General features: G+C 38.2%; 1 protein-coding gene across 1 annotated transcript in view; it reads right to left on the bottom strand.

Moving 5' to 3' along the window:
• The window catches only part of shmt2 (serine hydroxymethyltransferase 2 (mitochondrial)), a 30463-nt gene extending 16966 nt beyond the window's left edge, over positions 1–13497 (bottom strand). Inside the window, exons 1-2 of the mRNA XM_084737419.1 lie at positions 13363–13497; positions 3027–3218 (exon numbers count right to left, since the gene is read on the bottom strand). Of these exons, the coding sequence (XP_084593545.1) occupies positions 3027–3218; positions 13363–13395 (225 nt within the window). The 5' untranslated portion in view covers positions 13396–13497. The remainder of the gene's footprint in view (positions 1–3026; positions 3219–13362) is intronic.
• Between the last annotated feature and the right edge of the window lie 2300 nt (positions 13498–15797).

The following is a 15797-nucleotide window of genomic DNA, read 5'->3' as shown; positions in this document are numbered from 1 at the left end:
GAGCTATTCTTTTCCAGGCTGTTTTACTAGTTCTAAAGTATGTCAACTGGATTACATGAAAAAATATATTAAAATATGATAAAACATAACATGCGTGATAATCAATAGACTCATACTGGAACTCGGCACAATTTGCATAAAGGCTTGTACAGCCCACAAACTAGGTATGCACCAATTGTGAAATTCTGGTCCAAAACCTCTACCTATAATTAAAATAACAATTTAGCCAATAGTCAATGCTGATACTAATAGTTTTTTGTCATTTTTGTCTATTATGGCATTGTTAAATAGTAGGTGCTTAATATACTCCCCATGTGATGTTCCAGCCAGTGCCTTCTTCTCTGCATTAGCAGCTTGCTAGCTACTCTTTTCTGAGTCCACCCTCAACCTCATCCCCCAACCAGCACAATTCAATACATCAAAAGAATAAGTGATTGATTCCAAAGCTTTACTGTCAAAAAAAAAATCAATTATGATTGTTTCCATTCTAACAACCTTTACCAAATGTATTTTTTTTAGCATAAGCTTAACATTTTTTCTTTTAACAATCCAACAGAGTGACTTAGACTGACTGACAGAGTGACAGACTTAGGTATTAAGTGTGATTTTAGTTAACATGTGCAAATCTAATTGTGACACCCAAAGAGTAGTCAAAGCCTTGCAGACCCTCTGTGATTTTTGTACCTCTTTTGTTACAGCATCTTGACACACTCTTACTGTGTACTACCACACTGGCCAGTAATAGGGTCTGACACACGCACACACATATAAAGTAGACTCCACTCCCTTGTTGGGGTGGTGTGTGTGTGTATGTGGTTATGTTAATGCTTCACCTAGAAGCCAAGAGGAGATCAAGGGAGATAACAGCTCCAGTAACAGCTTTCTGCTGCGTCCGTCTGTCATGCCACCTACTGTGCATATATTAGAAAATGCATTTGCTTGCCAGTGTCTTTAAGTGTGTGTGTGTGTGTGTGTGTGTGTGTGTGTGTGTGTGTGTGTGTGTGTGTGTGTGTGTGTGTGTGTGTGTGTGGACACGTGTGGGAAAATGTATGTCTTTTCATTCAAGGAATGCCTGCCTGAGCTGTAGTGTGGTGTTGTGCCCTGCAGAGTGAGGTGGGGAGGAGGCAGAATGAAGATATCAGCTTTATCTCACACTAGAGCGGTCAGGCTTTGTGTAGAGAGGGGGCCGATATACTCCACTGAGCAACTACTGTGGCGAAGGAGAAACAGGAGGAGAGAGAAAGAACAGTACAAGATAAAACCTTGTCTGCTCTTTTGAATAGTAAAATTTCCCATTTCACACCATCCAGCCTTGGAATGAAAACAGAGGAGGAAGCGATACCCAAATGTTTCTGTAACAACTGAGTTATTCTTGCTTACAGAAAGTGCTGTATCCTGACACTCTTTTCACTATTATAGTTGCCAAGTTTGAATGACTTGATATGAATTTGTTCGTTTTTAAAATACATTTGTCAGAGGTCATGATATCAGTTTTATCATTTGTATGTTTGAGCCAAAAGGTTGCAGTTTTACTGGCCAAGCAAGCCACTGAAAACATTAAAAAACAGCAAATGCACCACTATAAAATATTAAAACATACAACAGCAAAATGATTTGGGAATAAATATGAGTGAAAAATAAATTTATATTTGCAGTGTATGACTATTAAAGCCCATACTGTGCTGTGCTGTACATACTGTATTTATCTACAGTATGAATCCTAATAACCCACTGATAAGGGCTCTCCCATCAGCAGTAACATGTAAGGGATACATCCAGAATAGATATGTGAGTCTAGCAAGTCTATCTGATCACCCATTTTGCCAAAACATCCATCAGAGGTGATGAGGCATTCTCAGCTACCTGCACTGCCAACATACAGGGAAGGTGCTGCCAGCTCTTACAGACACTGAGTAAATGTTGACACTGACAGTCTTTCTTTAAAAATGAATCAACTCAATCAATACAAAAAGCTATAGGATGGGTCTTTATATTCTGCTAAAAGCTGACTGAATGAAAAATCTTTTACTTGGTAATTCAAAGTATCTGCAAGGGGGGTCAACTCCATGCCAACATTTGTAAGCGCACTGGCCAAATGATGTCCTTTACTGACTCATCAAGAGGTTCAAGGAAAAGTATCGTTGTGTCCAGGCCATCTGGTAAATGTCTGGGCTATAATGTTCCAAATACTCATCCACAGTAAACATAAAAACATTGTTGTTCTCCACAAGCCTGTTGATTTATACATTACACACCGCACACACAGTTCACAGCATCCTCATGGGTTTATAATAAGACTTGAGAAATTTTTGTGTCACGTCGTTTCTTTTGTAGCCCATTCCTCCCATCTCTCTCCATGGTAAACATGTACGTAGCTGTTAATATCAACAAAGGATGTGGATCCTCTTCCATGGAGGCCACAATGTTGCACAGCAATGTTTCCACAGTAGCCGAGAATGGACAAATCAATTTGTGCTTTGTGCTCTATGCGTTTTTAGCAAGCTTTCCCACCACCGTAGTTTCTCCTATACGGTCCTATTCAATACAGGCCTTTAACCACCTTAATCAGGGCCTTTAAAACATTCTAAGTTTATGGGTGTTTACATTGTTCATTAGGAGATAATGATTTCATAAGTATGCTAATTACCCCACTGGTGATGTCTGTTATTAAGCACAGAGATTCTCAACTTAGGCTGTTAAAATCAGAGGGAATTTAGGGAAGTTCAGCTGAATAAAAAAATATGCTAAATGCAACATTGTGTTTATTAAAACAACAACATTGTTTTATACATTTACATTCCTAACTTCACAGGCCACACTCCAGAAATATAAATGTCTGACTGCTTGGCCCTTCTAAAAAACAGTAATTTAATAGGCCTGTCCTAAATGTTTGGAAGGGGAGGGTGAGGTGAGCAGTATTCAGTTGGTTGTCATCTGCGACCTCAACACTAGATTCTGCTAAATGCTACACGCTGATCCTCACAGTTCCAACATAATACATCAGTCATGTGTGAAAGATGTTTTACCTCAGATGCAATGAGCTCCAAGCCACGGCACTGCCTGTCCTTCTCCTTTTGCAGCAGATCCCACATCTCAGGGTCGTCCTGAGCAAGGCTCTCCTGGCCTGTCCATGGACGGTCTTCATCTACTGCACGGGTGGCGGCGTGGGACTGCTGGCACCGCACGCTGAGACGAACTGGGGCTCTCTGGCACAGTGGCTGTGGGCAGAAGAGAAGGTGCAGGGGTATTTTAAGAGAGAAAGAAATACAAGGAGAGGAAAAGAGGTCTGTTGAGAGTATGTCAGTTTTATACTGATATAACAGTTATCATAAAGTTATCATTTTCTAACACTGGATCATTGCACTAAAATGGGTCTCATGACAGCTGCCAAAAGCTGCCAAAGTTGTTACCCGAATGATTGTTCTTTAGCAGAACACATTTGATCAATTTACATTTTTGAGGTTAACACCATGATTTGTCCTATATAAATAAAGAGACATTTCAGTCTTCCCCCTCTGTTCCTCATACACTCCAATATGTAGCCTGGTATAATTAGAAACTGGCGTGTTTGCATGATATCAATAATCAGCACGGTTGTTCAATTATGCTTCTTTCAGCACTTCTACAAACTGAGGGACTGACTTTTACAGCCCCAGTGTACCGAAGGAGGCATATAGAGAACAGATTCAGCACTTCCTGCTTATCTAATCTGGACTGGGGCTGGCGAGTTCTCCTGCTGCTGCTGCTGCAATGCCTGATCATATGAGTGTGCAGAGTCCATACAATTTTCACCATCTCTGTCTCAAACATTGTTCTCCTATGCACTATGCCTGTGATTATTTTAACAATTTCTGGCTTGGTATTGCATACAGTACATTTTACATATAGATAATATGAAACCTTTGTATACACAAAACCATTGTGATGTATTAAAGCTGTGTGTTTGCCCTTCAGTGCTCAGACTTTCTATATAAGCCTTAGCCAATAGGAAGAGCACTCGGCAGAAGAACAAAAAAGAACATCCTTGACAGGTTGATTGCACTCAGAACAAATTGGCTCTCTCCCATCATTTAATCAAAAATATGATGATGACTCTGTGTTGAGATCAGTCCCACCACTGCCAACCTATAGTTATCATCTGTACAGGTGTGCTGGGGTGTGAGGGACAACCTCCCTTTAATAGCACCATTAAAAAGCAATTAAGACATTGCTCAGGACTGGTTGAGGACACCCATATGAAAAAAAGAAAGAAAACCAAAATTTTCCGCTTAGTCCATGTGGTGTAAAAAATGTTTGGGCACTTAATCTTTTGTAGTGGCTTCATAGCACTGTAAATCTATCAAAGAAACCATTTTAAGCAAAAAAAAAAAAGAGGAAGAAGAATGTTAATGCTGGGTAGATATGATCAAAGAAGTGTTAAGATACTTCACTGAAGTAAAACTACTGATACGTCACTATTAGAATGTTCAACTACGAGGAAATGTGCTGCATTCATAGCCTCGCTTAAGTAAAAGTATGCAAGTGTTATCAGCAAAATGTATTTAAAGTATGAAAAGAAACAGTACTCATTATGCAGTGAAATGGTCCATGTCAGTGTTTTACTATTTAAGCTGATGTATTTTGGATTAATGCATGTTGCATTTTACTGCTGTAGTTGTTTAAGGCTGATATAGTTTTAAGCACTTTATATACAGTTGGATGACAGCAATGGATAATATTCTATAAGATCATCACGTATTTGTAACGTCACTGTCCTGTATAACGTATTTCTAACATATCTTTATCTACATATCTTGTTGGCTTTTTGACAACACATTTCCACCTAATATAAAAGAGGCTTTAAATGAGAGGTCACAAGGTCACCCCCTATTTATCCATCTAGATTGTTTTAGTGCGAGTAGCCAAGTTTTGGAGATATCAACCATACAGCAAGTAATTTGTCTTTGCTTTTTAGTTATCAAGTTACTTGAGGGATCGCTTCAGCCCTAGGAGAAACTACTTTCTTTCTGCGGTAAAATCTACCGGAACTACTTTCTTTCCACAGTAGAAGCTACCAGAATTACTTTATTACTACTAGAGAGAAAATAGTTCCTACATTAAACTACTCAGAATAAAACCCGTGAATCATTTTGAGTAACCGGGTCATTTTTTCTAAGAAAAAAAAGAAACGTTTTTTCAAATGTATCTATCACTTGTATGCATCACTATGAGCACCACAAACTGAATGCCATCTAGTGTTATTATGTTTGAGAGAAGGCAGACATCTCTACAGCTGAGGGGTACAATATGTTGTATGCTTCCATTGGACAGGAAAGGTATTGTAAGCTGTAAAATGACTGTCAAACTTATGTAGTGGAATAAAAAGTTCAGCTATTTGCCTCCGAGATGTAACATATAAGTATAAAGTTGCATAAAATGCAAATACTCAAAGTACAAGTATTGTGAATTTATACTTAAATACAGTACTTGAGTAAATGTACTTTGGTCATTTTTGCATTGCAGACAGCAGTGGAATGTAACAAACATAGTCTCATAATTCAACATCCTTAAAAAACAAACAAACAGTTAATAAAAGGCCTTTATCCTTAGGACCAGCTTGCAGATAGTTTATCTACTGCATCACTGTTCGGCCCATCCTCTCTACTCCGCCTCTTCATCTGCTCCCTGGGGTGGCAGAGGGGACAGTGGTGACACACCAGGGAAGGCGTCTGGCACATTAATGGCCGATTTCTAACCATCTCTACTCTGGCCTTCTGTCACCGGTGGCAGTGGTGATGGTGGAAAAGGGGAGAGGCCCCCCCCCCTCTGGGTTCTGGAAGAGATGAGGGCCTAGGGAGACAGGTCGAGCTGCCTCTGAGGACACGTTTCTTGCAGAGAAATCACACGGGTCATTAAATCTTGACGGGAACTGTCCTTCGCTGTCTGCGTTTCTGCTGGGACACACCAAGGCCAGGGAAAGCAGTGGCAGAAAAACCCGACACAAGCCAACACCGCTGTGGTTGCAGCGCTACTGACGACTGCAGAACAGACAAGCATACCTCTCCCTCCTCCTTTATCCTTGCTTTCTTTTCCCAACCCTCATCCCGTCCCCTTCATGTCACCCACTGCTGCTAAGCAGCAGCACTCATGTGGCGTTTTTATTAGTTTGTCTTGTCATCGATATCACTTCCATGGCATCCACTGGGCTTAAACAAACAATACACAGGTCATTCCCTGTGGTCTGCCGCTCCGCTTTCCTGCCTCATTTGCCAGCCCAGATCATTACGGGAGATTAATTAATAAACACAAGATAAGCTGATCCAAGAAAAGTGAGAGCCAAGATACAAGCACCAAATATGTCACAGTGGAACTATTTTTAGACGACAGATGACGCTGTCGTTTGAAGGTGAACTTGATGAAAACTCTGCTGTGAGAAAAGAGGCGGGATAGGCCACATCAACCTGGGTGCTGAGCATGGAATAATGGCAGAGTCACAGATGCGCTGCATCTGCATGACAATGATAAGGTAATTGTTGGCAGTTTACCTCTCCTGTCAAACATCTGTGCCCAAAGACCAATGGAAGAAGAGAAGAAAGAGAATCATTTCATTAATCCTGGTTCTGTAGTATTTTCGCCCATTTCCTGAAGCAGCTCCTGAGGCAAGTCAATTTTACAGATGACTGCTGTCCATCAGTGACTATACCAAACAACAATCAGCCTGGTAACCAAAGAAAAACAGAAGGGACTCGAGAGCAGAGCAGTGATAAAAAACAGATATGTAAGGTTAGAGAGAAGAAGTGTCAACAGGGCAGCTGCATCCGTCAGTCTGACACGCAGTTGGCTCTTTCCCTGTCACTGACTAATAACAGGGCTGTCCGTTACAAATTGCCCTGTGATTCAGTCTGGATAACACTAGACTGAGGAATCTGGATGGGGTGAAAAGGCGTGAAGGGACCGAGGGCGATTCCACTCTATTCGGGTCAAAGGGTTGTCAGGGTGACAATCTTGAGACTTAAGTGATGCTAGCAACAAAGCCAATCTTCAGGAGGTGTAGGCAGTGGAACGGCACATTTACGCTGTAATCTTGCCAAAACACTTTTTGAGGTGAAGATGATGATGGTGAAAACATTCAACACTGGGCTTCCTGATGCCCTGAAAATCTAGATACATGCTGTGGACTGTACTGCTGATATGATCAGAGTCAAGCTTGTCTCATGGCCTTTCTTGCACCTGTGCCCACAACCCTCACACCATCCCTGTCAAGTGTACACTCTGCTAAACCAAAAATAGAAACACTCATCTGTAAAACCCTGTTTGGACCACCTAAGTGGCTAAATCAAAGCTAAAAACTTTAATAATTCTAGATTAGAGACAATGAGTAGCGATACTTTTAAGTCACAGCCAGTGGAAAAATCCAATTCATGATAAATCTAAAGAAAATGGTAAGGGCTATCTGACAGTTATAGCAAACTTGACTACGCCACAGCTGCATCTAATGATCATTTTCAATATCAGTTAATTTGGCAATTTTTTCTCAATTAATTAATGAGTACTTACTTGCCTGATATAATTTCCCATAGCCTTATGTCACATTTTCAGACAGTTAAATATCTAATTTACAGTGATATCATAGAAAAGGAGCATATCCTAACATGTGAGAATCCTAAACCATTGTTTTTGAAGTGGGAGGGGAAAAAAATCAAGTATTGTAGCATCAGTATAGTATTGTGATATTTTGAATGGCAAAATTGTACTGATGTGCGGTACAAAGTATTGATGTATTATATATAAATATATATAAAACAGATGTTGACAATGTTTTGGGGACATAATTTACAGTTGAAAAAAGTGAATAAATCCCAAAAACTACAATCTATGTTATCACAATACTCAGCATATTGCAAAATGTTTAAAATCACAATAATATCATATCATGACTTAGGTAAAGTAATATGATAATACTGTATCATGGGACTTCTGGTGATTCCCAACCCAAAGACCTACGTTTTGTTGGATGCAGAGAACATTTATGATGTTTTTCTGTTCATAAAGATGTAGCCTAAGCAAACAAAAGCAAAAAGCCTTAAAACATGCATGAGTTGCAGGCAGTAGCAGTGTGAGGTGTACCAAGACAGATGTCTGTTTGTTTGATGTGTGTTTAGGCTGGTTTTGACATGAGGAACATTTGACATTTTGAAGATAGTGGCAGCCATCCTTCATGGAATCAGAGTAGTTCCAAGCAAATTACAAACATCATTGTTGGTAGAAAAAATGCATGAAGCCATGACACATCACATAAAATGTGTGTGTATTAAATGAATAAACGTGAATGGAAAAAAAATATATAAATTAAAAAAATAAAAAGGCCACTGCTGGAACAGTTTTAGTTATGTTATTCTGTGTCAGGTACTGATGTGTATAAAAGCAATACATTTGAATTTGAGTGGTTTCAGAGTGCGAGGTGATGAAGCCAGACAGGGTGCATCCAGGGTGATACCAAAAACTATTTCTGAGCAAACTTAAAAGTAGGTTAAACTATTCTGAAAGCTTATTGCTGGGCTTCACTGAATACACCATTTCCACTCTGCTGGCTGATCTTGGCAACATATAGTCTAGATGAAAACAAAAATCTTGTTGCCCTTTTCAACAAAGTCAGCCTCTATTGACCAACATTTGAGAAAAGTGGGAAAGTGGGATTATGGCAAATATTTCCCTCAGAACCTCAAACAAAGGCATTCTGAGTAGGAGTTATGCCCTAGACTCCAAAGGGCAGCAGGTCCTCTTCTCACCAACAGAAACCAAAGCCCTGTAAAACAGATCTTGAACTTTAAGTACACAGCACAGAGGAGTACTTTAGTATTGATAAAGTATTCATTTAGACATTTTAAATTTTGTAAGTTACTCTTCATTTGTTACATCAGAATAAAAAATAACCAAAGATAACATAGTTTTCAATGAGGTAAATGTCTGCACTAATCACACTAACCTTCCATATTTGTCCAGCATTAATACTTGGTTGGATAACACAGAATGAAGGTAAATATTTAGTTTCTCTCTTTCAGTCTAGACTGATGTCAGTTTTCGGGTTACATTATTGGTATGTCGACAATCCTACTTGTGTAGTTGTGGGCTAGACTAAGGCCATGCCAGCAAAATGAATATGAATATGAAATGAATATGAAAGAAATGCTCTCAATAATGAAAGAAAAATAATGTGAAAAAGGTTTTCATAATGGGATCAGAGGTTATTTGAGGTTCTTAATTCCCACGTTGAGCAACTAGATTCTTTGGAATCCACTACCTGCAACAACAATCCTGTTACACCTTGTCCTAACTGCATGTGATGTGTCGGGACGTTCTCATACATTTTGTCACGAACTGTCTGCAACAGAATTGTTTTGAGCAAAATTTTGGTCAGGTGCCCCGTTTCTGTTTATTCCTGTCGCTCGCCTTGGAAGTACTGCAAAACGGCTGGTTAATGGAGTTCAGATGAGGAGTTATCTACACAATACCGTCTTATTTAACAAGAAAAACCTAAATACGGTGTCGGGTGGACGGAGAGATCACCAGGAAGCCTCTGATCACAGCCGCCAGTTTGATTTGGAGCAAACAGCTGATTGGTGTCGCAGGATGAGAAATTAACTTATTAAAATGTGAACATCTACCAACCACGGACAGCTGACTGGAATACACCAGAGTGATCATCCACCACTTTTTTTTCTCCCGATGAGGAAATAAAATAAATTAAATATTTGCAGTTTGCATGGTAATAATAATAATAATAATAATAATAATAATAATAATAATAATAATATATTTTCTAAGTGACCGAAGATCCAATCAACACTAAAGCTTACAGCCCTGATCAGACAGCGTGAGAGGCATCCTTCCTAGTAGTTTTGATGAGTGTGTTGCAGACTCTGAGTCACAGCAGTCAGACAGAGGGATCAGTCATGTAGTCTGACTGCTGCGCAATATTCTCAAGATGATTAAACTATTGACAAAGTCTGTTAAACACTTGATGATCTTCTGTCAGAGAACTGTATATTCAAGCAGATTCAGTGACGCTTGCATGGAGTTAGGACAATGTGTCAAGAACAAGCACACGCATGAGCACCAAAGCAAACTGCTTTCCACAGGTATTAGCCAACGGCAACATACTCTTTTAAGACCTAAGTCACAAAAGTTAAGTATGGCTTATTGCTATTAACATTCTTTAGACTTTTCCTTAAATTCAGGTCAACAGCAACAAGAAATAACCACACGAGGTTATCTCACATAAAGATCCTGTGAGGACACCACATGCCTTAACCAAAAGTCTTGTGAGTCTTGTGAGATGCACACTTAACCCATTAGCACCAATAGGAAACGCATGCAAGCATGTGAATTCGGTCAGTTTAATATGAAACTTCAAACACCCTGACAGTGACTTATAAAACTAGGTCTGAACACATGCCACAAAATTTTGGCACAAACCTGGCATAGCCTAGTTGTTTCTGAGAAACTACATGAAATTCACACCATCTCCAAAATGGGTCACTTCATAAAGTTCAAAATTACGCTATTAATAGCCCTCAATCAACCTCTTTTTAACAACATCTCCTTCACCCTGATGTCTCATCTAATCAAAGGAAGTTGTTTAATACCATAGCTGCCAAATTATTAAACAAAATCACTGGGAAAATAATTTGCCATACAAAATGTATGCATTAAGGTTACAGTTATGACAGTTATTATAGTGAGGAAGGCTTCAAAAACATAATGATCATTTATGAGGATAATGGAAACCACTGTACACTGTAATGCAGTTCTGTACTTGAGCACACATTTGTGAAGTGTACAATGTTAAGTAAAACTGTTACTATAAAAGTGCACCAAAGGTGTTCGTTGAGGCATCAGGTTATATTCGAGGCCGTTATCTGTAGTGGTGTTGTACTGGTCTTCATTATAGATATATATTGTTAAACATACAATATGTCAGTTCTGCCAAGAAGGTTCTCTCTCACATTAAAACAATAACTAAAGACTGATGATGTTAAGTCGAGCGAGATGATGTTATCATAGTGGTAAACAACCAACTAGGGCTGCAACTAGTGATTATTTGAATCATGGATTCATCTGATGATTATTTTCTCAATTAATCAGTTAGTTGCTTGGTCTATGTCAGAAAAATGATGAAAAAAATCCAAGATGTCCTTAAATGTCTTGTTTTTCTTATGAAATTACTCAAAAAAATTCATCGATTATCAAAACAGCTGCAGATTAAGTTAATAATCAATTAGGCTAATCGTTGCAGCTCTACAACCACCATTGCTGTATATATTATAGCTTTAAGAGTTCATTTTTGTAAATATTTGCCAATGAGTTGGCTGAAAGGATTTACATTCAGTTGGCAGTCAGCCTAAACTAATACAGTCTAATACAGTAACCCTGCAACAAATATTTGAGGTTATACTCCTAAGATTTTGTTGGAACTGGATTGCAGAGGTGTTGATTCAACTATAATCATGTTGGTGGCTGCAGTTTGTAGTGTTGTTGAATTGTATTGTGTATAATGAAATGTGTTTCTAATATTTTGCCCAACCCTACTTTATCAGTTAGAGTAGATTTTTGACTATTTGCATTATTTTTAGCTAAGTGACATAATAGACTGACAACTGGGTGTATAAGGCAAGTAGACATTTGAGCTTAGATTCCCATACACACAGTATTAGGGAAATATTCATAGGAGAAAAATTACAGTCTTCTTATACCCTAAAGTAATAAATATTCAAACAGACAAGAATCTGCTGACACACGTGAAACAATGACTATTGCCTTCCCAACTTTGACAAAAAATACAGCCTTATCTGTTACACAATTATCTCAAAGCAGGAGGTTAATATTTGCTTGGTGCTCCTTCAGTCACATTTTGCACTTTGAACATTACTGGAGGCAGGACCCCTCATTTCTGGTTAATATATCATTGTCTTTAACCTTGAATTATCTGTGTACAGTAGAGTTATTACCAGGGGCATAGTGGGGATCACACACAAGTAAACTCAATCAGACGGGTACAGTTTGACCAGGATGTTGCTGCCAGAGTCTTCACCAACACCGAGAAAGTGGAGCATTATTACACCAGTGCTTAAATCACTGCATTGGCTTCCTGTGTGTCAGGATAGATTTAAAAATCCTATTACTTATCTACAAAACACTAAACAGTCTTGGGCCTAATTACATATCTGATTTACTTGAATGTCATGATGCATCCAGACCCCTCAGATCATCAGCTTTACTCAGTGTTCCTGGGATCAAAACTAAGTAAGGTCAAGCAGCCTTTAGTTTCTACGCACCTCACCTGTGGAACAAACTTCCTGAATACCTGAGATCTGCTGAAACTATCCGCTCTTTCAAATCAGGGCCTACAATAATACTATTTACAGCAGCTTTCCAGTAAAGTTGATACATATCTTTTTGTTAGTGTCATCTGTAGCTATTGTTTTTAATTTGTCTACTTTGGTTTTTATGTCTTTTAAATGCAATTTCTGTAATGTCTTAACTATTTATTGGCTTGATCCTCGCTTTTGCTTTATGATCTCAAAAGCAATTTTAATGTTCTTTTAACAGTTTATTTTAATGTATTTCTATGCTCCTGTAAAGCACTTTGAAATGCCTTGTGTCTGAATGGTGCTATTAAATAAACTTGCCTTGCCTTATACTCCTCTTTGACATGAGACTAAGAGTTTACTCATCTATTTTCAGATCAACTGTATCAATCAATAAGAAAACTTGCTGGGTAGACTAGTTTACCAAGCTCTGTGTTTATTGGATATCATGACTTGGGCTTTTAACTTAACTCGTCAAACCACTTGTAATTCACAAACAGTATAGTGACGATTTACTGTAAAACAACTACAAAGTGACGCCAGGCTATTTCATCAAGTCACCGTTAAAAAATATTGTCAGAGAGGACAGTGAATTGAAGATTTTCTCTTTTAAAGAGACACATGGTCATCGGTGTTGTTCGTTGGTTGCAGTCTTCCTTCCCACATGATGAAACTGAGCAGTCGCTGTTGCATCACTACGTGGACACAGCTGCAGCTATGTAACATGCACTCACACCTAGCCTGCTAGCTTACCAGCTAACTCACAAGATATTAGAAAAACAAAATAAGACGAGGACAGCAGCAATAGCTAAGGTGGCGGATAACTGCTGAAAATAATCTCCCATTTGGTGACAGCTGCACACCTAAAGCGGCGGTGGGCAACTTAAAGCCCCATGACTGTAGTGACGTTAAGCTAGCTAACGGTGAGATTTCAACCAATACAGGCACACCAGTTAACTTTAAAAAACTGTGAATGAAATAGTGATACAAAAACAGCACTTTAAGATCCGCTTACCCGTGTAATTTGCCTCAGAGCGAAGGACAGCATGTTTCCAGTTCTCGGGCCAGATGAAGAAGCAGAACAGCCAGGCGACGCACCGCTTACAGGCTCTGAAAGGGCTGTTTGAAGTTGTTAGCAACGGCTGGTTACGTTTATGCTGCCGCTAGGGCTGCTGGGAATCGTAGGCCGTTGTTAGGAAACTACACAAGCCAGTAGTTTACCCGTTACGACTGTATGTGCTACTCATATATTTTACGAGAATTTTGGGATTACTTGTTTAGTGTAGAAAATGTCCAAAAAAAAGGTAAAAAATGTTCGCAACAATTTCCCAGAACCAAACTGACGTCTTCAAATTGTTTCTTTTTTTCAGTCAGTCTTGACTTAAACCATTAATTGATTATCAAAATAGTCTGCAAATAATTTATGTACAGTATAGGGTTAAATATAAAGTATAAATTAGTTGGATTTACATAAAAGTTTATTTATATAACTATTTATGCTTACTATGTAAATGTTTACATCTGACAAACTCTTTGATTAAAGAATAGCTTCATATTTATACGAGAACAGTTACTAGTTCTGTTTTCAGAGGCTGAGCAAAACATGGGCCTGAAATAAAGCTTTATGTAATTGGAATCCAGCTGATTTTGTTGCATATTAGAGGTTATTTTGGTCTGCAAATAGAAATTAGTTCAAGGGGTTTAAATCATCATGATACAATATTGTATCAGTTCTTTGGACAATGATATAATATTTGCTGATATCACAAAGTCTGACACAGCAAAGATTCTGAATTAATAAAATTCAGGGGCCTGCGCTTGATATAAGATAATATCATATGTCCATTTAACACTTTCAGTTACATTTAATTCAACTCACAAAAAGCAACTAAATTCTGATTCGACAATGTCATGACTGAACCCTTCAAGACATTAACAACATAGACATACCATCAGAATTTCAAAATAAGGAGATATCCTAAAGTCAATATTATAGATTGTATTGATCCTATTGGATATCGAACCAATATATTGATCCAGTGTGATGTACCATTACACCCCTAATTAGTTCATATGTATAAATCTACAAATTCATATACATAAATACACAGCCTGTTACAAAAGTGGCAGATACTTGGCCCAAATAACACAGTTGAAAGCATCAATTTCTGCTCTTACTTAATTATTTCTAATTTCTAATATATGAAGTAACGATGAATAAACATTCCTTAACCAATGACCTGTTAAGTGTCACGACACACCCTGCATTAATTCATTCATTAGATCATCATGAGTCATGCATTTCTTGAGTGTATGATTTATACCCTTACTATATTACCAGCAAGGACATTTCATTATACACAATGTGTTTAAATAAACAAGTGTAACATGTAGAAGTCTAATAAATAGTCCATGCATATATAAAACTGAACCCCAATAGTCTTGAAGGTAAATCTCAAGGAGGGGGATTGTTGAGTTTATTTAATAGTGAATTTGAACTGATTTAGGAATTTTTGCTGCACAGCAAGAATGTTCATGGCTTAAATCTCAGCCCCTGAGACAGTCAGGTGAGTGTAACTTTTGCTGCTCTGCCTCTGTTTGGGTAATGACCCACAATAAAAATAAGTGAAGTACCTGATTTGCCTCGTTGTTAAGGTGGTGACCATCAAGTGCAATGATCCAGGTCTGAGGCCAGGCTGGGATCTTTGTTGCATTTCCATCTCTCTCTTCAACCTACTAGTAAAGGCAATACATCTCCAAGAATCATTGAGAAAACGCATGAATAAAAGATTAGAATATTTAGGGCAAGCATGAACACTTTTGGTGATGTAATAATGAAGAAAAAATAGGGAGTGTTGCACTGGGTCAAAAAAGGAGTCTATTGGTAATAAATGTAAAAAAAAAAAAAAAAAAAAAGAAAAATCAGGAGCTCCCCAAGGATAGGGCCAGTAGTTGAATTAAAATTGAAAAAAACAATGACTGTCCAGTTTATTATCAATGGAAGTCCATGGTTTTGGTTGGTAGCCCAGAAGAATCTGAGACACCCTGATTGTGAATACAAAAATCCTTTATTGATTGAGGGATTAAAATTTAAATCCATGAATTTAATCCATGAATTGTGATTTATAGTGACAATCACGGTGCCTCTTATTTTTCTGGGCTGCCAACCAGTACCATGAGCTTCTATTAATAGTAAAATGGACACTGTGTTTCCCAGTGATTAGACATTTTTCTATATGAGGGGTTAAAAGAGGTGACAAATTTTACAAGCATGTATCATCATGTATTAATGAATGTGTCAACTATTGTGTGTCAACAAGGTCCTTTAAAAAGATTCCAAATATTGTAGATAATTGCTTGTTCAGTGTAAATCTGTCATCCCAGTGAATTTACATATCAGGGTTTGGAGGAGCTTATGGCACATCAGCAGCGTCAGCATGTTGACATAAA

This window comes from Lutjanus erythropterus, chromosome 2 (assembly GCF_056507025.1).
Source record: "Lutjanus erythropterus isolate fLutEry1 chromosome 2, fLutEry1.hap2, whole genome shotgun sequence".
Lineage (NCBI taxonomy): Eukaryota > Metazoa > Chordata > Actinopteri > Lutjaniformes > Lutjanidae > Lutjanus > Lutjanus erythropterus.
Note: the sequence above shows the minus strand (reverse complement) of the source record. Positions and strands in the feature narration are given on the sequence as shown.